The following is a 25,800-nucleotide window of genomic DNA, read 5'->3' as shown; positions in this document are numbered from 1 at the left end:
GCCGGGTCACGCGCCGGGGCCTCGCGAGCCAGGAGGCCCCGCCCCTGGGGCGGGGCAGGCACGAGGCACGCAGGCGCACTAGCATTCCGGCCGCGGTGCCCCGGCCATTAGGGCCGGCCGCGGCCGCTTCGCGCAGAGGGCGACGGCGACGCGGGGCCCGCGGCCGGCCCATCGGCCGCAGCCTGTCACCATCGCCCCGGAGTGGCCTCGCCGGGGAAGAAATGCCGCCGAGCGGCTGGTGCCTGCTTTGCTTTGGCCTGGTCCTGTCCTCCGTCTGCGCCTCCGCTGAGTCTGCGGCGCCCAGCAACTTGACCACAGGTACAGCCCTGGCCCCCGCTCAGATTGCGGGCTCCCTACCTTCTTCTGTGCCTGCAGTCGTCCTTAACTTCCCGTCTCTGTCCCACCTACTATTCCTTCTAACATCCATCCTTCCTTTCCTCCCTGTCACTATCCTTTCCTTCCTCCCCCGTCCATCCCTCTGTCCTTCTCTAAATTCTTCTTTCCTTTCTTCTCTCCTTCCCTCCCTCCCTCATCCAGGCTTGAGGTCATACCCAGAGCTTAATTCCGCCACCCAGGACTGGGGCTTCTTCTCTGCACCACTCCCACTCTCCCTGAGGCACAGAGCCCTAGTCTCTTGCTCTCTGGCTTGGTTGGCTGGGCTGTCCAGGGTGCAGGGGCCAGACTAGGGCCACTCAGTACCCTAGCACCAACATGGGTGGGGAAGTTCTTTGTCACTGCAGGTGATCTCACTGAAGCTCCTCCCTCCCATACAGTTCCTTTGAATGTCCTTCTGATCATCGTGGATGACCTGCGCCCCTCCCTGGGCTGTTATGGGGACAAGCTTGTAAGGTCCCCAAACATTGACCAGCTGGCATCCCACAGCCTCCTCTTCCAAAATGCCTTTGCCCAGGTATGTCTGGGGACCTCTAGGTGTGGCTGTGTACCTTGGGCCGTGGGTTGGGGGATGGGGTCTTTTCAGCTATGGTTAGATAGCACGGATTGTGCCTGGCATCTCTTTATTAGAGAGAAGCATAGTCTGGAAAATGGCGGTAGGGAAAACCTGGTTGTGTAAAGGCAAACAAGCTTGTGCCTTCAAGCTCTGCACAGGTTGTCCCTTGGCTCTAACATGCTCAGGATGGTTCTGCCCCAAAGGGGATTGCCTGAGAGGGGAGGAGTGTTACAGAATGCCACTCTCAGGTCTGCTGATTGACCTCAGGTAAGCAGCATGCAGCTTGCCATGGTGGCCCCCCTCCCAGGGCTGCCCTCAAGACCCTTGCCTGCACTGTGCTTCTGTGAGACACCACCACACAGGACACAAGCGTCTGCTGGCTTGAGGGCCCGAGTGCTTTTCTGCCTCTTTGTGGGAAGACTTATTCCTGGCGGCTGGGTGAGGCCGAAATCCCACTTGTTGGCTTTGAGATCTGCATGACTCAGCTGCCAAGCTGTTTTGCTGAGGACTCTTGAGGTTGCCTGGTTACCTTTTAGCATCCAGACTGTATTTGCCTCTGAGGATGTTTCTCTCTGCTTCTGCTTCCTAACAGCAAGCAGTGTGCGCCCCGAGCCGTGTGTCCTTCCTCACTGGGAGGAGACCAGACACCACCCGCCTGTATGACTTCAATTCCTACTGGAGGGTACATGCTGGAAACTTCTCTACCCTCCCCCAATACTTCAAAGAGAATGGCTACGTGACCATGTCGGTTGGAAAAGTCTTTCATCCTGGTACTGTTTGCTGTCCAAAATCTCGGGTCTTTTGTGTTTTGTGCCCAAGGGCTGGAATTCCTCTCTGGGGGATTGGGCTGTCTTTGCAGAGGCCTTTTTGGGCTGGGTGGACACCTCATTAGGCACTGCTGTCTTTTGTACAAAATACTATTTCTCACCTTAGCTTCATGTTCTCACCAAAAGTGACAAAGGGTAGGAGGACTTTCTTCTTTTGGCAACTAGTCATGGTGCTGTTTGGTTCCTTTGGCTTTTTAGGCAGAAGGAAGGCGCTGGCTGGGGAGGTGGCTGTTTTGGGTTCGAGTCCAGCTTGCACCTGGCCATCTGTGCCCCAGGATCCTTGTCAGTAAAATGAGGCCAGGGTGGCTGTGGGGATTATTCCAATAAACAGGCAGCTGCCCACTGTCTGTGAGTTAGGTCAGCAAGAGGAGTGTGAGCCAGTGCTCAAGGCCTGAAGGGTGCCAGGGGCCACTAGTGCTGACTTCCAACACTGCCAAAACGAGAATGCCAAATTTAAAAACTTAAAAATTACTGAAGTAAGGCATGATTATTTGACAAAAAGCTGGGGAAAAAAGCAAAGTTTAAACTAAAGGGTATGAATTTCTTGTAATCGCATCACACCTAGGGGGGCTGAATTTTGATGTCCCCTTCTTCCAGGCATATTAGTTTGCCGATTTGAGATTTTCTGGTATAGACAATCTTATGTCATGAATGTTTTAAACAGGCATTTCCCCATATGGCCCCCCCTTGTGCAAAGACATTTTTCCCAGCAGCACAGTAGTCTCACACACAGATCCGCTATACTTTGGTCCCAAGTTGATTTCAGGTCCCCCCTGTCACACATGCTGCTGGGATGAACATCTCTGCAGGTAGAGGGGACTAACGGACACTGGCACCAGGGATCCGGGCTCCCGGGTTCCAGTCCTAGCTCTGCCACTTCCTAGCTATGCAGTTGACCTTGGGTAAGCCATTCTTCCTCTCTGAGCCTCACGTTCCTTCTCTGGAAAATGAGTCATAGCTGCTTTGGTTTTAGCGAGGGAACGAGATCTTTGCCTGCAGTCCTTGTGCAAACACGTTTTTCAACTGGGTCTTTGTTCTCAAGACCTTGTGTGTGAGGCAGGGACCTGTTCAGGAGAGACAACAGCCACCCCCAATTGATTGCCAGGTATGAGCCAGTTCCCATCTGGCCACTCCTGTAAACCCACCTTGCTTGCTCTCTTTGGCAGCAAGCAAGGTGGGTTTTTATCATCATTATCATTATCAACATCATCATCATCATCATCATCTCCTGAGGAGGAACTTGAGGCTTATGGGAGTCATGTAGCTTGCCCAAGGCTACATGGGTCATACGGGGCAGTGCTGAGATTTGAACCCAGGCCTGTCCACCTCTGGTGCCCTTTCCCCTGTGCTTACTGCATTGATAGGCCTTCCACCCACTGTCCCCTGTCCCTCCAGTCCTGCCTGGTCTCGTGCTTCCTGTTGGAGCCCCAATGGTCATGATGCTGGTGATGCTTTCTCCTGTGGTTCTACCTACTCTACCCTCTCTGCTCCTCCTCTCTCATCCCCCTAGGTTACACCTCCCCTCAGATCTCGCACAAGCCTCACTGACTCCTCACAGCCCTCACTGCCCACCTCCCTTGACCCATCACCTCTGTGGCTCGCCCACTTGCACGGCTCTTCTGCTCTCTAGACAACTGGCTGTCCTTCCATAGTCTCACTGTTCTTTTCTTTTCCTAAATAGACTGTAGACTGCTGAGCTTAGGGGTGGGTTTCTGCTTCACGAGTGAGCACTGAACCTGGGGTCCCAAGGCATGGGCTTGGGTGCCGGCTCACTCATCTATGTGGTTGGAACCAGTCAAGGCACCCACCTTCCCTGGGCCTCCCCTTTGCCACCTGGCCCATGGTGGTGCTGCTGCCTCTGCTCCTCTTTGTAGGGTGGCAGAGAGGCCCCATCGAGGGCTCTGCAGGGCTGCATTGCTGTATGGCCTGGCTGATTCCCCCTGCCCCCCACCCTGCTTTGTGGGTGCCTTGCTCAGAGCCTAGAGTGAATTACCAGGGCTTAAGGGCTAGGTCAGATGCTTAGTACCCAAATAGAAACCTAGAGAGTTGGCTTTCAGGGGGGACTTCTCATCATCTGCCTAAGCTCCTGATTGTATAGATGAGGAAACAAGTCCCAAAGAAGGAAAGTAATACTTCTGTTGTCATTCACAAAGTTTTAATTTGGAGCGGGGAGGGCATTGAAGGGTCTTCTTCAGATTATATTTAATGACTTTCTTTTTTTCCCCCTTAAGGAATATCTTCCAATTATAGTGATGATTCTCCATATAGCTGGTCTATTCCACCTTATCATCCCTCCTCTGAAAAGTATGAGAACACCAAGGTAAGGATGTGAAAAAGGTACTGTTCTGAAGAAGAACCGCTTTTTTCCTGTCAAGCAAATAAAGGTTAACTGTGTATATACCACGTATTCTTTCGAGTCGGTTGTACAGTTAATTTTGTGGGTTTTGTCTGTGATCATGACTTGACAGAGACAGGTGTTGGGAGCTTTAACATTAGATCCATTGAGAGAGGCGGCTTCATTTTAGAAGTTGGTGGGTATGCCTTATTCTAGAAGCTTATGCTCTAGTGTGTAAGACTCATGTAATGGCTCCTGGGTGCTTACTCTCTCTGGATGATGCTCTCTGCTGAAGGTTATAGGGGATACCAAGACCCAGAAAGGAGAAGAGTGACCTGTCCTCCAGGAGCCTTGGCCCACATTAGGAGAGAGGCATGCATACATCTGTCTGCCTGGCTCAAGCCTAATAGATTTGATCAGGTGCTGAGACCTTTGATGGGGGTTTTAAAATTCTAGAGCATCATGGAAAATAAAGGAGTCTACAGGGAACTTCAGTCTTGTTTCAGAGGAACCTCTAATGTAGAAATGAAACTAAACCTCACATTTGAAACATTCAGAGAAGCAGTTGGAGAACTGAGCTAGGCCATTCTCCTTGGAGATTTTGGAGCATGTGGAGAGGAGCACACATGTGGGCAGGGTGGTGGGGGTGATTGGTGGGGTGGAGAGGAGTATTCTAAATTCTTGACACCTTTCCATTTCAGAATGCAGCAAGAGCTGAGGGCTCTGGCCTCTGGCTTATGGCTTGGGCACCACCAGAATGCAATTGGAAAGCCCTGTCTCAATGCTTTCATTCCCTGAAACCTTCTTGCTAGTTTTTAGTGACTTCACTTACAAATGCTGGCTTCTGTCTTCATCCTCCACAGTTGTCCTCAAAGCAGCAGGTCTGACAGTCCCAAACCCCTGTGAATGCTGCAGATCCCGTGTACCTAGAGGGCGAGCAGGACCTGTGTGGCAGGTGCTGGGCTGTCCTGCCTGAGGGCTTGGTGGCCAAGGCTGGCTGATGAAAGAACCCTCCTTTTTGAGATGGAGCAGTAGCTGCTATTGCCCTTGCATCTTTTTGAGGCTGACAGCATGGTCACAACTGACTTTGGCCTTGTGGGCAACCTGACCACTTTGGGCAGTGAAGCAGTAGGTTCCATCCTGTGCCTGACATAGTTGAGGATCTGGAAATTCCACGGATTGTCACCTTATCCAGTTGAGTGGGACCTTGTCACTCATAAGCCTTAGTCTTTGAAATCAAAGATTTTTTCCTTTTGTTAAAAAAAATGTTTTGAGATATAGTTTATATACCATAAAGGTCACCCTTTTAATGTGTACAATTCCATAATTTTTAGTATATTCAGAGCCGGCACCCAAGCCCATGCCTTGGGACCCCAGGTTCAGTATATTTTTAGCATAATTCAGTATATTCACCCTTTTAATGTGTACAATTCCATAATTTTTAGTATATTTAGTATATTCAGTGGTTGTGCACAACCATTGACAAAATCCATTTAAGACCATTTCCATCACTCCAGAAAGTGCCCTTGCCAGCCTCTGACAACCACTGACCTATACTCTTGCTGTATGGATTTGCCTATTCTGGACATTTCATGTAAATGGAATCGTACAGTGTATGACCCTCTGTTTGGCTTCATTCGTAATGTTTTTGAGGTTCATTCACATTGTAGCATGTATCACAACTTCATTACTTTCTTTCTTAAAAGATTTTATTTATTTGAGAGTGAGAGAGTGAGAGCATGAGTTCGGTAGACTTAGATTTTAATTTTTCTTGGTGTCTGCTTAGCTGTGAGATTGCTGGGTTATGTAATAACAGCATGTTTAACTGTTTGAGGAACTGCCAGAGTGTTTCCCGTAGCAACTGCACCATTTCCATCCCCAGCGGCCACGTATGACGGTTCCGATTTCTTCCCATCTTCACAACACCTGTCATTGTCAGTTTTAAAAATTGTAGCCATCCTAAAGTGTGTGAAGCAAAACCTCACTGTGGTTTTGATTGGCATTTCTATGATGAACAGTGACACGAAACATCTTTACATGTGCTTGTTGGCCCTTATATCTGTCTTGTCTGGAGAAATGTCTATTCAAGTCCTTTGCCCATTTTTTAATTGGCTTCTTTTTTATTATTGAGCTGGAGACAGATCTGTTTTGATCATTAGTTTGTGTGGGTTTCCTTTAATTAATTATGACCTGGAGACAAAGGATTAGCAGCAAGAAACTAAGAGCTGGTGGTTTTTTGGCCCCTGCCTGGAAAAGAGGAAACGCTTCTCTGCTTTAGTTCTATTTGGTGTGTGCCCGACCAGTCAGTAGGACAAGGAAATAGAAGGCTGCTGCTGTGAATGCTAAATTCACTGTGTGTGTAACCTTCATGACTTCGATTTCTTGCCTTTAAAGAGCTGACTTTCTATGTTTTGTCTTGAAAGACGTGTAGGGGGCCAGACGGAGAACTTCATGCCAACCTGCTTTGCCCTGTGGACATAGCGGATGTGCCAGAGGGCACCTTGCCTGACAAACAGAGCACTGAGCAAGCCATACGCTTGTTGGAAAAGACAAAAACATCGACCCGTCCTTTCTTCCTGGCTGTTGGGTATCATAAGCCACACATCCCCTTTAGATACCCCAAGGTGAGGAGCTGCCTGAGGGCTGATTGCCCACAGCTATGACGGCTGTGTCATTTGTCAGAGGAGGGGTTGGTGTCGTGTGGCCACATCCTGTCACCTGATCACCAGGGATGCCTGATGGCACTACTGTACTTAGAGGTGTGAAGATGGGATTCAGAGGTCAAGGCTAGGAAGTAGACTTAGGGCACATAAGAATCTTGTCAGAAAGCGTTGGCTTTCTACCTCCCCACTGGAGGGTTTTCTTTCTTTTCCTTGAACTCAGCACACGTTGGGTTGGATGGTGACATTAACATGGAGAAGTGAGTCAGAGCTGGCTGCTGATGGCTGCAGTGAGGGACTGTCCTCGGGGCACAGTTCCAAGGAACATGAAGCCCTCTTCGAGAATTGGCACTCCCCGTGAGCCTGGCACATCAGACTCCTTAAACTCAAGGCACTGCATTGCTTGTTGGAACCTTGAATGCTGTGCTTGCATGTCCATCATTTAGAGCATGTAGTATCCTCTTTTTAAAAAATCTTTTTCAGTTTTTCCCTGTGATGTTTTCCCTGGGCCTGAGCAGCCCATTCTTTTGACTTTGTAAAGACTGCCCCTCATTTGTGACTGGAGTAGAGAGCAAAAGGCACACTCTTTGATGCTTTGATTGGCCCAGGGGATCTCGCCTTCCTGGCCAGATCTATTCCCCTTTGATGGAGTGTGACTCACTGCTGTTCTTGTGTGGACAGGAGTTAACCCAGCAGGCCTGGCTGCTCTCCTTAGCAAGGCCTGCTTCCGAGGTTGGCCTTGGGCTGGCTTCTGGGAACCTGGATCTTGGGAGAGTTCACTGTGCTTCCACAGTGATGAGCGGCTCAGTGTGTCCAAACTGTTTACATATAGCCCTGCTCTCCTGCCTGGAGTCTGCAGGTTTGGTTGGTGCAGGCAGAGGGTGCCTGGGTGAGCAGCCCCAGGAAACAGCCTGGGTGCCGAGGCTTTAATGAGCTTCCATGGCAACAGTGTTTCACACGCGTTGTCGCACAAGTCATCGCTGGAGGAATTAAGCACATCCTGTGTGACTGCACCAGGAGAAGATTCTGGAAGCTTGTGTCTGATTTTCCCTGGACTTCATCCACGTGGCTCTGCCCCTTGCTGATTGCATTTAGTGGCCATGGGTATGACTGTGCCGAGGTCTGTGAGCATTCCTGGGGCCAGACTTGAGGGAGGTTTTGGGAACAGGAAACACCCTTCCACCCTTCCTTTTCCAGCTGGAGGAGAGGTAGAAAGCGGGGACAGGAATAGGAGGAGATTGATCTGGATGAAAAAGGAGAGCTGCTGCTGCTTGATTTATAGGAAACAAGTGGCATGATTTCATTCCCATTGGTATCTTATGAGAGTGACCTTAGGCCTGACCTTCAGATGGGGGAAAGTACCTGGGGAGTGCTCATGAGCCACTGTGTAAACGCATCACAGGCTTAGAGAAAAGACAGAAAGACCTGTACAGTCCCAGCCTTGTGCCTTTGCCAGAAGAATGACAACCTGATGTCTTTATGTGCTTTTCCCCCAAGGAATTTCAAAAGCTGTATCCCTTGGAGAACATCACCCTGGCTCCTGACCCCGAGGTCCCTGCTGGCCTCCCTCCTGTGGCCTACAACCCCTGGATGGACATCAGGCAGCGAGAGGACGTCCAGGCCTTGAACCTGAGTGTGCCCTATGGTCCAATTCCTGTGGATTTTCAGGTACCAAGGACATATGTTGGGGAAATCCTGGGCACTTATGGCATGATGTCATTGGTGACACCACTTTTCTCAGTAGACACCACTCCACCCATCGTGTCGTACTAAGAATCTTCTCTGCACTGGGTGTTTTGGGAGGGGCTGGCGCAGGGGGTGGTCTGGAAGAATTCAGGATACGGGAGGTGCTGGCTGGATACAGCCTCCCAATCTGTGTCTCCACTTATGAAGAAGGAGGGCATCTGGAGATTTGGTGATCACTGGATATGGGCACTGGGGTAGAGAGGAGGCCTGGACAGCCCATCACGAAGTCGTGGGGGATGCTGTTTAATTCGTGTGACAGTTCAGCAGCTATAGGGGGATGGGCAGGCTCCTCTGCAGCCCAGAATTTTGGTTTGCTGGCACTTGCATGACCTTTCTGTGGGGAAGCCTACACAGGCACCCGTCACTCTTGGGTGGTGGCTTGGTGATTAGGGCCTTGACACACAGGGAGCTGGGGCACCATTGTGGCCAGTGCCATCCAGCTGCGACATCTGATGTCCCCTTGCCATCATGCGGAGGTGTAGTAGCCATAGAGAATCCTCAGCTGACTCATCACTCACCTTCTCCCCGGAGTACAGGAAACATGCCAACCAGTGCTCTTTCCAGAGTATTCCACATGCAGCCCTGCATACTATGCAATATTATGTTATTAATATGTTACTATGTGAATATTCCAGTAGGCAGCAGTGGAAGATAGAGGGCAGTGTTTTTAAAGGGCGCTTCCTGGACCACTTGCCTCTGAATCCCCATGAGGGCTTGTTGGAAGCGCAGAGTTCTGGCCCCACTCAGACTTAGGGAATTGGGAGCTGGAAGTGGGGCCTGAAAACTTGAATTCGCAAAAGCACCCCTGGCAATTCTGATGTGCACAGAACTTGAAAATACTGCTATAGGGTAAAGTTCAAAACAGAACAAAATACACAGGCATGTCTTGCTATTGAAAGCTGTTGGGGCAGCTGCTGGTAAGGGGGTGGCCCCTCGTATCTGTTGGACTCCCAAGGTTCCCATGGTGGTGGTAAGAGTCTGGAAAGGGGTGGCTTCATCACGTCGCTCTGTCCCTGACTTCTCATAGCAGGGGTTCTGAGAGCAAGGTGGCTCGAATGGCATCTCCGAGGCTACACATGGATGCCTTGTTAGTGACAGTCACTTAAAATATCCCTTTAAAATGGACTGTGTCCCGGAAAGGGTGCTCAGGGTTTTCTGTGTGCCATCTCCTTTGCTGCCCCTGGAAACGGAGTAAGGTACGTGTCCTTCCTGTCATCCAGGTGAGAAAACTAAAGGCAGGGAGGGGTGGTGACTTGCCCCAGGTCACACAGTTGGTGCCAAGGGGAGTCCGAATTCACCCCTAGAAACACATAATGCCAGAGCCTCGTGGTTGGTCTTGTCCATTCTAAGCAGCCTGGGTTCGGATTCCCGTTCTGCCCCATACCAGCTGCACAACCTCTGGCCAATCCCTTTACCTCTCTGAGCCTCAGCTTCCTCATCTGTGAAACAGGAATGAGATGGAGAGAGGTTTCCAGTGAGGAGCGCAGCAAACCTGTGGAAGCACCTAGGATAGTGCTAGGCTCCCTCAGAGGCCCTCATCATCCCGCACAGAGCCCCGAGGATCTCCCCACTGTGCCTTTGTGCTGCCCCCACAGTCACCATAAACTTGAGCTCTGCTCACTGCTCCCTTGCAACTTTGGGTGTCTCTTTCCAGGTCATGTTTTCCTGTGCTCTTGAGTCTCTCAGTTCTGCCCTCTTCAGCCTCCAGCCCCTTGCTCTACTCCATGGGAGCCAGTGACCTCAGGGCCTACACTCGGGGCCCACTCACCTCCCAGCCTGGCTCCTCCTTGGTCACCACCCTGACCACAGTCTCTTCTTCTCACCACCCTTTCACTTCATGTACATGGTCCCCAACATGCCTCCTGAGGACTGTGAGGGTAGACCTCTCCTCACCCCCTGACTCTGAGTCCCCTCTGCACTCTGCTCCTGAGTAGGTGGCTTACTGTTCTCACCAGGCCCTCGGCACACATGTGTACTGATCCTCGCCCCACCTGCAGCGCCCTGACCACAGGATGGTCTAGCCCCCACTCCGCTCTCAAGCCCAGGTCCTGAGGCTGCTGGAGTGAAGGCCTGCAGCCACAAGGTGGAGAAACACTTCTAGGCCTGGCCTCCAGCACAGCAACCCATCCATGTGGGCTCTCTTACCCTGTGTGACTGCTCTGAACCCCTGCCGCTCCCCTCCGGCTCCTCACACCCCTCTTCGCCATCTCTCGGCAGATGATACCATGCCCTCACAAGCCCCGCAAAGAAGAAGGAGTGAAATGTGGCCTCAGTGGGCATTCGTTCCTCATCCGCCTCTGCCCAGCCTTCTGCCTCCCTCAGCCCACTCAGCTCCCTCACCTAGGTCAGCACTGTCCTCTTTGGCAAATAAAACTCATCCTTGTGGGTCCTGACCTTCCCAAAGTCCCTGCCACTTTCTCACTGTTGCCCAGTGCTGTTCCTCCTGGACGTGTCCTCCACCCGGGCCCCTTCCGCATGGCACACCCCTCTTTCTGTGTCTAGTTAGAGGGTGCTGCTCCCCAGGGTCAGCCCCTAGGTTCCCATTCTGACTTTTCTGCCCCTCGTCCCCAGCCAAGCCCTGAACCCCGCTGTAGATAACTCCTGGAACTACCCCTCCTGTCCCAGCCTTGCTCCTGATTGCAGACATGTCTGTCCACTTGCCTGTGAGGGTCATTTCCAGGCTGATGCCCATGGAGACCTCTGCTTTGCAGGCCCTTTTCTCCTTCCTCCCACTTTTCCTCCTTTTCTCCTTCCTCCCCCTCCACCTCCTCTCTTGGTGCTCCCCATGCCATTGAATGGTGCCACCAGCTGAAAGAGAAATCTAGTCACCCTTGGGGTCCTCATCTCCTTCCCTGCCAGCTCCCCCCACTGCCCACACTCCTTCTTGATCTCCCTACATTCCTCTTGGGTCCCTACTGCCCTCTTGCTCCATTAGCACACCTTTCAGGACCACTGTAGGGGGTGTGGGTTTGATTTGTTCATTCAACAAGTGTCTGTCGAGCTCCTCCTATGAGTGCAGTGCTGATCTAGTGCCATTCATTGTGAGCCCCGGCAGGTACTTTGGGCCATTGTCAGACTCTTACGTGCAGCCCAGATCTCATCACCTTGCCTTGAGTAGCCTCAGCGCCTCCCCTGGCTTCCAGCTGGGGACCTCCACTCCTTGAGTGGCCTCATCAGGTCTGTATTATGTGGCCCTGATGTGCCTTTTCAGTGTTCTCATCCACCTCTTGGCCCTGCCATTTGATCCCAGGTATGCCCGAGTCTTTGGTGACTCCATACCAGTCTACGTGCAGGCACTGTTTAGAGCATCTCACCCCCGCTGTCTGACTGCCAGCACCTTTTTTCAAATGCCACCTCATCTGTGAAGACTTCCCTGATTTCCCTAGCCTGACTCTGAGGACTCATTCTCCTATGTCATCCCTGGGTCCCATCAATAGCGTGTGTTTACTTGTCTCCATGCCTGTGCCCTCACTGGATGAGTGACTTATTGAGGTCGAGGACGACGTCTGCTTCTTGCCTTATCTCCAGGGACCATCACAGGAAGTTGGGCATACCCTTGAATAGGACACAGTCACCCTGACAGGTGTATTTGGTCAACAGAGAGACCAAAGTTCCCCAAGTTAGAGACCGAAGACCTCTACCAGAAAGTAGAAGTAGGCCAGAGTTCATCGTAATCCTTCTAGAAGATTAAACGGGTATTTTTATCTTTGCCACAAGGGGAGAACAGGTGAACTGCTGACTGCTCTCCCTCTGGTGGTGACACAGAAGCCAGTGGGTCCAGCTGATTAGATGGGCTGGGCACGTGGTGGAAGCTGGGGTTGGTCTGGTAGCTTGGCAGCTCCCTTGTTTCTCACCCTTGGTGGGGGTTGGGGGGAGGTTCCTGGTTTTCTTTGATATTTGTGAATGAGGCTGAGAGGAGAGTCAGCCCAGAAACAATGGTGGCTTTTTACATCAGAGCTTAGCCTGGCTGCTCCGGAACTCTTTCTGGGGTTTAGAGACCATGCAGGGTGTGCTGCTGTCTTATCCTCCACTGTTCATCTTCTGCCTGCTGGGAGTTTGTTACATATGAGCCTCACCTGACAGCCTCAGTCGGGGATAAGCAGTTGCTGTTCCCCTGGGTTAAAGAGTAGTCAGAAGAAAGACCCACACCCATGGCTCACTTGTGTTCCTTGAAAACCCCAAGTCCTGACCCCCAGTACCTTAGAATGGGACCTTGTTTGGAACTAGGGTCATTGCTGATGTCATGAGTTGAGGTCATACTGGAGTGGTACAACGGGTGTCCTTGTAAGAGAAGAGATGCAGGAAGGAGGCCATGTGGGGATGGAGGGAGAGAGCAGGGTGGTAGGCCACAAGCTCAGGACAGCCGAGGCCGCCAGGTGCCAGCAGAGGTCCCCAGTGGCAAGCCCCTTCCTCAGAGCCCCGGGAGAGAGCAAGGCCCTGCCTAACCTTGGATCTCAGCCTCTGGCTTCAGGAACTGGGAGATGGTGGATTTCTCTTATCTTAAGCCCTCCAGCTTCTGGTCCTTTGGGAGTGAACAGAGCTTCATGGGGTCCTTGGCACTGCCCTCAGCAGAGTTTGGAGTGACTGGGGGATATGTTTCAGTTTATATGGTCATCTCCTGGGACCCATAAGAGTAGGTGAAAGAGACAGAAAGGGAAGGTTAAGTGGCCCATCCATCTGCCATGACCTGTGCCCTTAAGTGAAATAGGATTTGCCTAGAAAAGAATATTCCTTTTGGATCTGCTGTGGACCCGGGATATCACCAGCAGCATGCAGGCACAGGGACACAAATGGGTAAATGTGCTCTGTGTTTTGGCTGAGAGGGTCAAGGGCATCAGTGGAGGAGTGCCCAGGTGACACTCCTCTGTATGTGCCACTGTGGTTCAAGTTATACTCCTCTGCATGTGCCACCGCAGTTCAGGTTGCACTCACTCGCCTTCTCCTTTCATGTGCAGCGAAAAATCCGCCAGAGCTACTTTGCCTCCATTTCATATTTGGATACGCAGGTTGGCCACCTTTTGAGTGCTTTGGATGATCTCCAGCTGGCCAACAGCACCATCATTGCATTTGCCTCAGATCACGGTAAGCATTTTTCATGCCCTGGTGCCACTTGGCGCATCTGGACTTCTCCATGAAGAGTGCTTTTCTACATTGCCTTCAACACAGGCGTGTTCTCTTTTGGGAATCAGCAGTGCCCCAAGTCTGGGGTCTTGGGGTGCTTTTATGATGGTCTTGTTAGTCCCAGGAGCTCTCTCCAAAGAGACAGGCCTCTTTTGGGTCCAAGGAGCATTGTGGATGCTTGGATGGGGACCTCATAACAACCAACAGTTTTTTCTTGGTGAATTTAGCAGGAACCCTCTTGGGTGGGAGCCCTTTTAACCCATGCTTTTTTTTTTTAATTTTTTAATATATTTTTTAAATACTTTATTTATTTATGCATGAGGGACACACACAGAGAGAGAGGCAGAGACACAGGCAGAGGAAGAAGCAGGCTCCATTCAGGAAGCCCGATGTGGGACTCGATCCCGGGTCTCCAGGATCACACCCTGGGCCGAAGGCAGGCGCTAAGGTGTTGAGCCACCCAGGGATCCCCTTAACCCATGCTTCTAATCTAGAGATTTGGAGGACTTTTAGTTCTTAGGAGGATCCAAAATAATCCTGTCAGGGCCCAACAAGGTCCTCAGACCTGATTTCACTCCTCCACCCCCAGTCCCGATACTCTTCCGCAAGAGCCTGGGGCTCATGATGCTTTGTCTCTTTTGTGGCAGATTCCCACTTTTTCCAAAAATTGAAACTATTTTTAAAAAACTCTTCTTTATTTGAACACTTTTAACATGCTCAAGAATAGAGAATAAACAACCACCCACTCCCAATAGTCTGGTCTCATCCTTATCCCTCCCTACCCCCCCCCCATATTATTTTGAAGCCAATCCCAGGTGGTTCAGGTTTCTGAACATTCTAAAAAATGTAGCTCTTTTAAAGTATAACCATACTACCACTATCAGACTGAGAAACAGGAAAACAGTTCTTTAATGTCGTAAACTATGCAATGGGACAACAGTAGATCTTTTCAGTCATCGTAAAAAGACAAAAGCATATGGGGCATATAACATAGGGCCAGAGCACCCTGCCCTTTTATCCCACCTGCGCGGGGCTAACTGGTGCTGACAGGTCTGGGGTCCATTTGCCAGCCTTTGGTTGTATATACAGGTAGCTGTGGGGTGTGTATGTGTGTGTGTGTGTGTGTGTGCGCGCGTGCATGCACATGTAATGTATAGTCATGGAACAAGGCAGGATCGATTGTGCTTATAAACAGTTTTGTCTGGCAGCCCAGGTGGTTTTCAGTGGTTTAGCGCTGCCTTCAGCCCAGGGCGTGATCCTGGAGACCCGGGATTGAGTCCCATGTCAGGCTCCCTGCATAGAGCCTGCTTCTCCCTCTGCTTCTGTCTCTGCCTCTCTTTCTGCATCTCTCTGTGTTTCTCGTGGATAAATAAATAAAATTTTTAAAATAATAAATAAATAAATAAAAGTTTTGTTCACTAGTTTGCTTAACGTCACGGACAGTTCTCCGTGTGATTTCTCACAGGCCTACCTTAAGCATTGTAAAAGACCCACATTATTTTGTTATATATGCCGGTGTCATAATGTCTCGCTGTCTCCCTAATGGTTTGCCATCCATTCCTGACCCCTCTTGTCAGGGCCCAGTTTCCTCTTCCAGTGTTAACACAATTCACTGCACCCATGCAGAAGGCAAGGCCCACTCAGAAGCTCTCTGCTCTAAGGCAGCTGCAGTGCTTACAAATGACCCTTCCCGGATGGCCCTTCTGAGACTACTTCCAAACCATGAAAGCCTTCTCAGATCCACACATGGTAGCTTGATGTGGCTTTGCTTATTTTGTAACATGGAAATACTCAATGTGCAGTCTCTGGCTTTTAAGTTTATATCAAAAAGGGTGCTCCAATGCAACATTAGAAATTTTCAGCATGGAGCATTCAAGCTGTCTTTTGTAAGGAAGGTTTTCAATCAGGGTTACGACGGTTATGTTTTTCATCAAGGTTAAGGGTCTGGAATCAAGGTATATTCTTTTGGTCTGTGGTATATTTTAAAAATTGAACAAGACATTCTTGCCTTTCTCAAATATGCATGATCGTGACAGTGTCATGGCTATTATTTGGTGGCACACACCCTCAAGTGGAAACCAGCACCTGTGGGACTTGTGTCCAGAGAGGGCAACACGAGACAAGACAGTGATGGTGCTGGCTGGTGCCATCTCCACGAGCGCCTTTCAGTAGGGGGTGGTGCATCTGCAAGGGGTCCCTGGTCCCTTGGAGCCCAAGCTGGGTATGAGCATAAGTTGCTTGCTAAAAGAAGATAGTTCTGTTTGGAAATTCAGTATGTTTTTTGTTTTTCCTTTTAGAGGTTTCTTCATTCAAGACAAATAACTGACTTCAAATAAAGCAGTATTTAGGGGAATCGCCCTTTTTCTGGTACTTACAGAGGAATTTCTTCTATATGATGAGATTTTGTTTCCTCTGTTTTTTTTTAAAGATTTTATTTATTCATTTTAGACAGAGGGAGAGAGCAAGCGAGGAAGCATGAGCAGAGGGGAGAGGCAGAAGTAGAGGGAGAAGCAGGCTCCCCGCAGAACTGGGAGCCCGATGTGGGGCTTGATCCTGGGACCTGGGATCATGATCTGAGCTGAAGGCAGATGCCTAACTGACTGAGCCACCCAGGTGCCCCAACTTCCTCTGGGTTTTACAGCAGGGAATGTAATGTGATCTAAAGTGAACAAGCTGTGATACCATTGTTTTCTGTTACCCTGTGCTTTTCCCAAACCAGGATGGGCACTGGGTGAACATGGAGAATGGGCCAAATACAGCAATTTTGACATCACGACGCGTGTGCCCTTGATGTTCTATGTTCCCGGGAGGACAGCTCCACTTCCAGAGGCAGGCGAGAAGCTTTTCCCTTACATCGACCCTTTCAATTCTGTCCTGGAATTGATGGAGCCAGGTATAAAATACTGCCGGAGCACTATTGCCTAATAGTAAACTGCTTCTACTTTACCTGTGAACCACCTTTCCAGGTCATGGCCCCGGGGCTGGCCTGGCCCATCTTCCCTTCCTGTCCAGCATCGGCATTCCTGAGTACCTGGGGGTCAGGGAGGAGTGGCAGGGCCAGAGCCAGCAAGCATGCCCCCTGTCTGCGAGGAGCCCAGAGGATGGGGAGGGACGAAGGAGTGGGCGACACCCCCAGGATGAGGGGCAGTGACAGCCGTGTGCTCCAAAGCTCGGAGAAGGGGGGCAGACCGTGCCGGGGTGGGGGCTGCCCCCTAACAGAGAAGCGCCACTCCACTCCCTACATGCTCAGCCCTCTGTGAGGGAGACATTTGCCATCCTGGCAGCTCGGAGTCTGGTGAGCCACTAGATCTATAAAGTCAGAGCCAGGTGACTCTGCTTCTGGCCTCCCCAACAATGAAGGGCAAGTTCACTGCGACTTTGGCACACAGGTCCATCCCAGCCTTGAAAACGACGCTGATGTCTGTCTTCTCTAGGCTGAACCCCCACCAGGCCTGCAGCCATTCCTTTGTGGTAGCAATAGGCCCATGCTTGTCCTGGTCTCTCCTTCCAAAAAGCTCCCATGTGAGAAAACATTTCCAGAAAGGGCCCTGGAACAAGATACCCCTTACTGCCTCATGTGGTGACCTGTGTAGGTTCTTTGTGAGTTGTTTCCCCGAGGTGATGTGCTCCATGCAGAGATGAGTTGTGTACTTCAGGCTACTTTCGCTTTTTTTTTAGTACTTTTTCCCACAAACTCAGCAAAATCCCCCTCTCTGGACTTCTGCAGTCAATCCATCTAAATCCATTTAACATCTAAACCTTACCCTTTAAAAAAAATAAAATAAAAAAATAAACCTTGCCCTTTATATTGATTGCCCTTTATATTGATTCCTGTTTATTATTATTATTTTTTTGGTTCTGGCCCATCATCCTGACTTTTCTGGATCTTTCCAAGTTTCCTCCATGCGGCCTAATTTTATTTTCTCAACATGATTTTTGTGTGCCGCGTGCTCTGTCTCCTTTCAGGTCATTGGGTAAAAGCTTATACCATTTTAAGGCATGACTATAGCCCTTTGTTTGCTTGGAGAAATCTGCCAGGTTGAGAATGTTTTCTGAAACTTTGTGGGGGTGGTGTTCAGCAGGTCATAAATTCATGTCCCTGCACTGTTCCCAGTTTATTCCCCAGTTTTGTCTCTAGCCCCCATCTCTTCCCTGAACTTTGGATTTCCAACAGCCTGTTGCCCTCGGCCAGTTCGGCATGCTCAAGCTAAGCCTCTGGCCTTTCAGCAACAGCCTCTCACCATCCTTCCTCTCTCAGGGAATGGCCAGAAAACTGTACCCTCCTGACCCCTGCTTGTCTCCCATCCCCCATGTGTACAAAGTCTGTCAGCAAATCTGTCGCTCTCCATTCAGTCTGGCCACACTGCTTGTCACTGCCTCATGCAGCCACCTTGGACCACCCCGCCACATCTCCTGCTGGGGTTCTGCACCTGCTTCCCAAGGTCTTCCTGCTTCTGCCCATGGCCCCCTGGAGTTCATCCTTCTCACAATAACCTAAGTGATCCCCTTAAAGCCTGAGTCAGGTGGTGTTACAGCTCTGCTCTGGAGCCTCCTACACTCCTGTCTCACTGAGTGAGAGTCCTGATGGCTGACAGGGTCTTGCGTGATCTGGGCCCCTGTTTCTTCCTGAACTCATCTTTTTACAAGCATACTGGGTAGTTGTCTTGGGCAGGAGCTGGCAGTATGGATATATCTCATGGCTTCCCCATGACTGGATTCAGGGTCACTGTTTTTGATGTGTGCACTACCTGTGAGATGGTGTGCTCCCATTGTGTCACGGTGGGGATGCTTCTTAGGGGCTTTGACCATCATCCGCGGTGCCGGATGGACCCTTTGGTCACCCGATTAAGGTGGTCAGGTCAGCCAAGTCTCACCATCTTAAAAGTATCTTTCTTAAGCTTACTTACTTTTTTCCTTTTTCTTTTACTTACTAATCAAATGTATAGGAAATGAAACTGGGCCATATCAAGCAGGATCTTCAAGATCCAGAAAGGCCAGAATGAGGACCCAGAACTCAGATCAGTGTTAACAGGAATCAGTATAAAACATAGAATTGAGACTTTAAAGATGGATCAACCACCATGAGATGTAATTTCATACCCATTTATTTATCCAAATAAATAGAAACCTGCAGCACTGGCCTGGTGCAGAAAAATTGGACCCCTCACTCTGCTAGCAGGGAGGAAAAATGGTGTAGTCCCTGTGGACGGTGGTTCAGTGGTTCCTCAGAAGGTTAATCATTAAAATTACCGTGTGACTTGGCCATTCTGCTCCTATGTAGATGCCCCAAAGAATTAACATAGGTATTCGAACAGAGACCTGCACGGGCATGGTCATAGCATTATTTGTAGTAGCCAGGAGGTGGGAGCCACCCAAGTGTCTGTTGCCGGCTGAGCGGAGAAGCTAGATGTGGTCTCCCAATATAATGGAGTGTTACTCAGCCTTAGAAAAGGCAGGACCTTCTGATGCTGGCCACAGCCTGGGTGACCCTTGAGGACATTGTGCTCAGTGAAAGAAGCAGTCCTAAAAGGACAAATAGCGGGTGGTCCCACTTAGATGAGGTCCCTCGAGGAGTCAAATTCACAGAGACAGAAAGTGCAGGATGGAGGGTGCTGGGGGCTGGCAGAGATGAGGAGGAGACGGAAGGGGAGTGTTTAATGAGGGTGGGTTATAGTGCAGGAAGGTGAGAATGTTCTGGACCTGGATGGTGGAGACGGCTGCACAACGATGTAGATGTTTTCCATGCTCCTGAACCAGATGCTCCAGAACAGTGAAGGTGGTAAATGTGAGGTTGTTGGTATTGTGCCACAACCTAAACGGGGTGTGCTGACATCCAGAAGGGCGTGATCTGTGGGTGGGGGACTACTGAGTCTCTGAATATCCTGTCCCTCAACGGATTTTTACCCAGTGGTCAAGCTTCCATTGGTGATCCTTGCCTGAATCAATGATTCCAGAATTCCCATAGTTTTTAAAAGTGCCACCTGGCCTTTGGGCACTTTTGTTTTGCATTCTTCTGTTCGGTGAGGTGCTGAGTTGGTGGTGTTCCTAGACTCTCTTGGGCCAAAGATAAATGCACAAGAACAAAAGACAACCCAGGAACCCAGATGTGCTCCCTTCTTCATCCTGTGAGCTGTGCAGGCTTCTGTAAAGCAGTCCATTCAGCTGCATCACTTCCTCTTTCAGGCCGGCAAGTCACGGACCTCGTGGAACTTCTCTCTCTCTCCCCCACGCTCGCAGGACTCGCAGGACTGCATGTTCCACCTCGCTGTCCTGTTCCCTCATTTCACATTGAGCTGTGCCGAGAAGGCCAGAACCTTATGAAGCATTTTCAAGTCGAGGACGTGGAAGGAGACCCGCACCTTCATGGTAATCCCCGTGAGTCTATTGCCTATAGCCAGTACCCCCGGCCTGCAGACTCTCCTCAGTGGAATTCTGACAAGCCGAGCTTAAAAGATATAAAGGTCATGGGCTATTCCATACGCACGATAGACTATAGGTACACCGTGTGGGTTGGCTTCAGTCCCCATGAATTTCTGGCTAACTTTTCTGACGTGCATGCAGGGGAACTGTATTTTGTTGATTCTGACCCTCTGCAGGACCACAACATGTATAATGACTCCCAGGGCAAAGACCTCCTCCGAGCATTTGATGCCATAATTCTCGCCAACCACCGAGGAGGGCATATATAATGTACTCCCTTCCAGCTGGGGAGAGCAGGAGTTAGAGGTGGTTATTTGGTGATTACCCATAATATTGGAAGCAACCCGAGGGCTAGGCAATCAAAGCATGTGTCAACAGTTTGACCTAAGAATATGTAATAGCCCAACCTTTTGATTTTTTATTTATTTGAGTCTTTATTAATTTCTGCTTGGTAATCAAACTGACCATGGCTATGCTGAACCATTCTTTCCTTTTTTGGACAATCACAGTTTATTTACTGAGTGGATAAATGTAAAGTGAGCAAATGAAAATTGTCATGCTTTTAGCCATCAAGACCATAATAACCAAACACAATACCATACTCAAGAAATGCTGTAATTATCTCTGGAATTTAGTGCATTGTACAAAGTTATCGTATGTCACCTTAGATGTAACACTAAGTCCCTGGTTCTTTTGTTCATAATTTAATAATCTAGCCCAATATATTCAAAAATTATGTCAACGTTTCAGGTTTCTTTGTAAAATGTGAAGTTAAATAATAATGCTAGATGCTAAGGTCTTAAAGTCTTGTCTTCAGTTTTCATTAGTGAGATGGCAAAGTTTCAAAATCCAAAGCTAAAATATGCATGAAGTGATTAATGTGGAGTTTATATGTCAAATAATAAACAATGCCCCCAGCAAACTAGAGGGATGAGATATATGAGAAATTCAGTTAGAAATGTTCAGAGACTTCTGGCCCAAATAATACTTTGTTAGCAAGTTATATAACCCTTGACTGCAAAGATCACCAGTTGAAAGGCACTGTTTATTCACAGTGGAAAATGTTTAAACCCGAAACTGTATCCATGAACTGTTAGTGATCTCTTTCTTTGGGAATGGTTGGTTGCAGGTATCCACTTATCCAGGATGCAGGAAATATTCTACTTTTAATTGCTGATTAAAGACGACACTCATTTTACCAAATTCTAAATTATTTCAAGAATTGTGAAAACTTCATTTAGTGTAAAATAAGGTAATTTCTTCTATTCCTCCAGAATAAGGTTCTGTATTCCCTAAGTAATAAAATAACCAGAAAGGCAGGTGGTAATTATCATCAGCTTGGCCTACAGCATTTTCAAAAGGACAGGATAGTCACAACTCATATTTCTAACACATGGAAGCTGATCAGTGATCAGTAGTCATCAGATGAGTCAGCCACATTCTAAATAAACATCTTACCCAGTCCTGTATCAAAGTGAGTAATTTCTAGTACTTCTCCTTTACAAGAGCTTCAGTGTTTAAAGGTAAATGCTTGTGAAACAAACTGCAGCAAATTAGATTAAGTTGTTTAAGTGTATTAAATTGTAACAAAAAAGGCAAGATATTATAGTGAAAGAGGACTCCACATCAGTAATTTCAGACAGTGTTTTTAATAATTAGCCCACAACAGAGGTATATATGGTAACACAGCGATCTTCAAAGTGATTAAGTGACTTAGTGTCCTCGCAACAGCAGATTCTGGTTGAAGAGTGAAAGGCCCTATTCATCTCTCCTGATCCCGAGGCTCATCTTTCTTCTGGAAGCCTCAGCTTTATTTGTAGATGGGTTCCCTGGGCCTTTTATTTCTCCTCCTTCATCCTCTTTATCGCTCTCATCACTTCCGCTAAGATTTTTACAATCTGGCCTGTAAATTCCTCATGACATATTTTCCGTGTATTTAGCTTTATCTCCGACTGCACAGTTATAATGATGAGTTTTAACACAGGCTTTTCTTTCACATCCATTTGTGGCTCCCGTTGGCTGCAGTGTGTACCCTCCATCATCTTTTCTCGCTCTACTTCTTGAAGCAAAGTTTTAGTATCAAAAGTCTCCCAGTGCTGCTCCTGCAGAAGCTGTAAGCTGCACTGCACCAGAAGAGGGAAGTGACAGATAGATCTGGGGCCGGGTCCACATGGGGTGCTTTTGTGTGCCGATCTGTCTGTACTGGAAGCATGTCTATCTTGTCTCTTCTCCAAGAGGACACAGTGTCAGAGTGCTAGAGCTCTCCTTCCTTAGCTTTTAGTTTCTCTTGGCCCCCCTTTACAGATCTCTCCTGTTAGGAGCAAAGGCTGTATTTCTTGTTCAGTGGCTTGCTCTTCCAAATCATCTCATGGGTGATGGATGTTTTCTGGTATGGGCACTGAACCCAACATGGAGCCGCATTTTGTTTTCTTTTGCACGTCTCCCACACACATCAGGATGAACAGCCACTTTCTGCTTTTCAGACTCAGCGCTGACCATGTTCCTTGCCCTGACTTGGCCTTAAGTTACCATGTCTCTGTTGCTTTGCATAGTCTTTTTCCTCCTGCTGAGCTGGACAGCTTTTCTTGACAGCCCTCCAGTCACCTCATTTGTAGAAAGCCTCATTTCACTTGAGCAAGGGTTTTGGCATCAGTTTAGTTGAAACCAGAACCAGCGAGCCCAGAAATTTTGAGGGCCCTGTGTCAGTGGCTCACAAACGCAAGGGTACATTAGAGCCACCTGAAGACTTGCTGAAATCCAGCGTGCAGGGCCCCACCTACGAAGCTTCTGTGGCCCGCGGCGGGAGTAGGGCCTGAGAACGTGCGTTTCCTGCAAACACCCGCCGCTCCCCCAAAGACCACACTTTGAGAATCACTGCCCCTAGGTGTGTGCTGTCCAGTGGCCGCTAGACGTACGTGACTAATGTCAATGAATTGAAATGCAACAAATGATTCCAAAGCAGAATCTCCGTGAGGCTTGCCCTGTGTCAAGTGCTCATCAGCTTTAACATGGTGGGTGCAGAGCATGGATCTAGAACCTTTCCATCGTGGCAGAAAGCGGAACGGAGCAGCCCTAGACTAACTCGGAACATGAGCCGGGTCCACCTGGCTGTTGGCAGGTTCCCCCCGGGGAGAGGCTGGTTCTCCGCCCCGTGGTGGCAAAGACTCATGCAGAGACCTGCGCACAGGCCCGCCAGGGCTGTCGGGTCGAAGCACAGCGCCTGGAGCGCCCTCCGACCCTCGGCCCCCGCCCCCCAGCTAGTGCCATCTCCATCACCAGCCCTCTTACCTCCTTCCCACACAGCTTACCGCCCTCCCTCTTTCCTCCCTGGCTCCTGAAGAATCCACGTGTCTTCCTGAAGTCCCTCTTAGACCCCGCCCTCTGCGAACACCGCCAGTGCCTATTACGGGGTCCACACCGACCTTCGCTGAGCAGTCAGAGTCTTCCCTGGCTCCACCAAGCCCCTTTCCTTGGCCGACCAGCGTGCGCGCTGGTCCCTGACTCTCCTTTGCCAATCCCTACCCCCCTGCCCGCCCTAGACTGTCCCCTCCCCATCCCCGTCCCATTCACGATCATTCTCCATGCCCAGCACCTCCAACAGGCTGGCGGTCTGTGACCCAAGAGTGGGTCGAGGCACGAAACGAACAGTAACATCGCTAAAGAGTCCCGTGGCCACTTTGGAATAAAGGTATCTTTTTCTGAGCACAGAGTTAATGCGTTAATTGCAGAGAGATGGGCAAACAGAAACGTGGTAAAAGGGAAGGAAGTGCATCAGTACTTTGCCCCCAGATGGTCACTTAATATCTTGCCTTCTTTGGGGTATGAATTATTTACATTGCTATGATCATCCCATGTTTTATCTCGCAGTTCTACATTCTTCCTTTTCTCACTAACTATGATAGGTGGTTACTATAAATTTCTGCAAAGATGCTTTATGCTGGAGGTAATTTTTTTTTTTGCATGCGTAGCTTTATCATGATTAACTTAACCTTCTTTCAGTGACTGAAAATCCTGCTTATTTCCAAATTTGCGGTATTGTACATGACGCTATAACGAACGACTTTTTGAATAAAATGTTTTCATATATTTCAAACTACTCCCTTAAGCTGGTCTCTCGGTGCCCAATTGTCAAAAGCTCTGTTTGGCCCCTCTCCTCACTCTCCTGCTACTTTAGGGCAGGAAAACGAAAAATAAAGCAAAAAAGCATACAAATAACAAAAACCATAAAACCAAAAAGCCGCCACCCATAATGATGATGGGCGAAAGTGGTATCCTGTTTGACATTCTAACTCTTTGCTTATCAGTGACCTTGATCATTGTTCTCTCTAGAAAATTCTTGAGCATTTTTATTTCTAGTCATGTGACTTTGTCTTTAAATTTTGGCTGTGTGTTTTACTTTTTAAAAGAATCAAACAAATTACTCTTGACCTGTGTGATTTTGTTTTCCTATTAAATATGGAAACCTTTCCCAATCTGGAGATTGAATAAATATCCATTTTCCTTTGCTGTTTTTGTGGTTTGGTTTTATACTTCATCTACCTACTGTCTCTTCACCCCATTATCAGAGTCATATATGCTCACTGGATAAAATGTAGAAGGCATGGAAAATGGTGAGGATGAAAAGAAGAGCACCTTCCAGAATACAACCATTGTGACATTCGTGTGCATTTCTCCCTGTTCTTTTTCCTGTCTGCACACATATGCACACATAACGACATCTGTACCTTTACATAGGTGCAGTCTTTCACATCTAATCCTTGCTTCTGTGATCTAAAGTAACATTAGCGAGGTGCCTGGGTGGCCCAGTTGGTGAAGCATCGGACTCTTGATTTCGGCTCAGGTCATGATCTCAGGGTCATGAGATCCAGCCTCTACATTGGGCTCTATGCTCAGCACAGAGTCTGCTGGTCCTTCTCCCTCGGCTCCTCCAGCCACCTTGCTCATCACTTGGCACACACCCTAACATTTTTTAAAAGATTTTATTTATTTACTCATGAAATACACAGAGAAAGAAAGGCAGAGACATAGGCAGAGGGAGAAGCAGGCTTCATGCAAGGAGCCTGATGTGGGACTCGGTCCCAAGACTGCAGGATCATGCCCTGAGCCAGGGGCAGGTGCTCAACCGCGGAGCCACCCAGGCGTGCCACACCCTAACATTTTTTTAACTGATTAAGACTGGGTATCTACTTAAAAATCATTAAAAGCAGAGATTGGAGCAGATAACTGTGCTCCCATGTTCACAGCAGCATTATTCACAAATGCCAAAAGGTAGAAACAACCCAAGTGTCCATCAGGGAGAGAACGGAGAGACAGAATGTGGTCTATCTGTACAATGGAGTGTTATTCAGTCTTTAAAAGAAAGGAAGCTCTGACGGATGCTACAACATGGATGGACCTTGAAGAAACCAGGCACAGAATGATGAATACTGTATGAGTCCACTTCTGTGAGGTTCCTAGAGTAGTCAAATCCACGGGAACAGAAAATAGAATGGTGGTTACCAGGGGTTAGGGAGAGGGGGGCATGGGGTTTAGTGTTCAATGGGGACAGTGTCGTGCCTCACTGTGTGAGGGGCTTTGGATATCAGTTCGCAAGTGAAGCTTAGCCCCTCCTTGCCCAAGTCCAGCCTACAGGCTATGGCTCCTTTGATTGGGCTTTGAATTAGGACACAGCTGTCCCCCGGTATCTCTTTTGGCCTGAGGTATAGCCCATTGTGGTTGAGCCCACTGTCAGCCTAACACCCA

The 25,800-nt window shown here is 49.0% G+C and overlaps 1 protein-coding gene across 2 annotated transcripts; it reads left to right on the top strand.

Moving 5' to 3' along the window:
• On the top strand, positions 1 to 24,564 carry IDS (iduronate 2-sulfatase). Of its 2 annotated transcripts, none has more exons than XM_026009070.2 (9): positions 1 to 318; positions 774 to 910; positions 1,542 to 1,719; positions 4,008 to 4,096; positions 6,535 to 6,735; positions 8,269 to 8,439; positions 13,473 to 13,599; positions 16,358 to 16,531; positions 19,822 to 24,564. In XM_026009070.2, the coding sequence occupies exons 1-9, from the start codon at positions 222 to 224 to the stop codon at positions 20,325 to 20,327; spliced, it is 1,680 nt and encodes a 559-aa protein (XP_025864855.1). In that variant the 5' UTR covers positions 1 to 221; the 3' UTR covers positions 20,328 to 24,564. The 2 variants fall into 2 exon arrangements, with proteins under 2 accessions (XP_025864855.1, XP_072600766.1); XM_072744665.1 differs by having other exon boundaries at positions 47 to 318; positions 19,876 to 24,564.
• The last annotated feature ends 1,236 nt before the right edge of the window (positions 24,565 to 25,800 follow it).

Source organism: Vulpes vulpes, chromosome X (genome assembly GCF_048418805.1).
Source record: "Vulpes vulpes isolate BD-2025 chromosome X, VulVul3, whole genome shotgun sequence".
NCBI lineage: Eukaryota > Metazoa > Chordata > Mammalia > Carnivora > Canidae > Vulpes > Vulpes vulpes.
Note: the sequence above shows the minus strand (reverse complement) of the source record. Positions and strands in the feature narration are given on the sequence as shown.

Coding starts and splice junctions, on each gene's coding strand:
- IDS (XM_026009070.2), top strand. CDS start 222: ATGCCGCCGAGCGGCTGGTGCCTGCTTTGCTTTGGCCTGGTCCTGTCC. Junction 319..773: donor GCCCAGCAACTTGACCACAG/GTACAGCCCTGG, acceptor CCTCCCATACAG/TTCCTTTGAATGTCCTTCTG. Junction 13,600..16,357: donor TGCATTTGCCTCAGATCACG/GTAAGCATTTTT, acceptor TTCCCAAACCAG/GATGGGCACTGGGTGAACAT.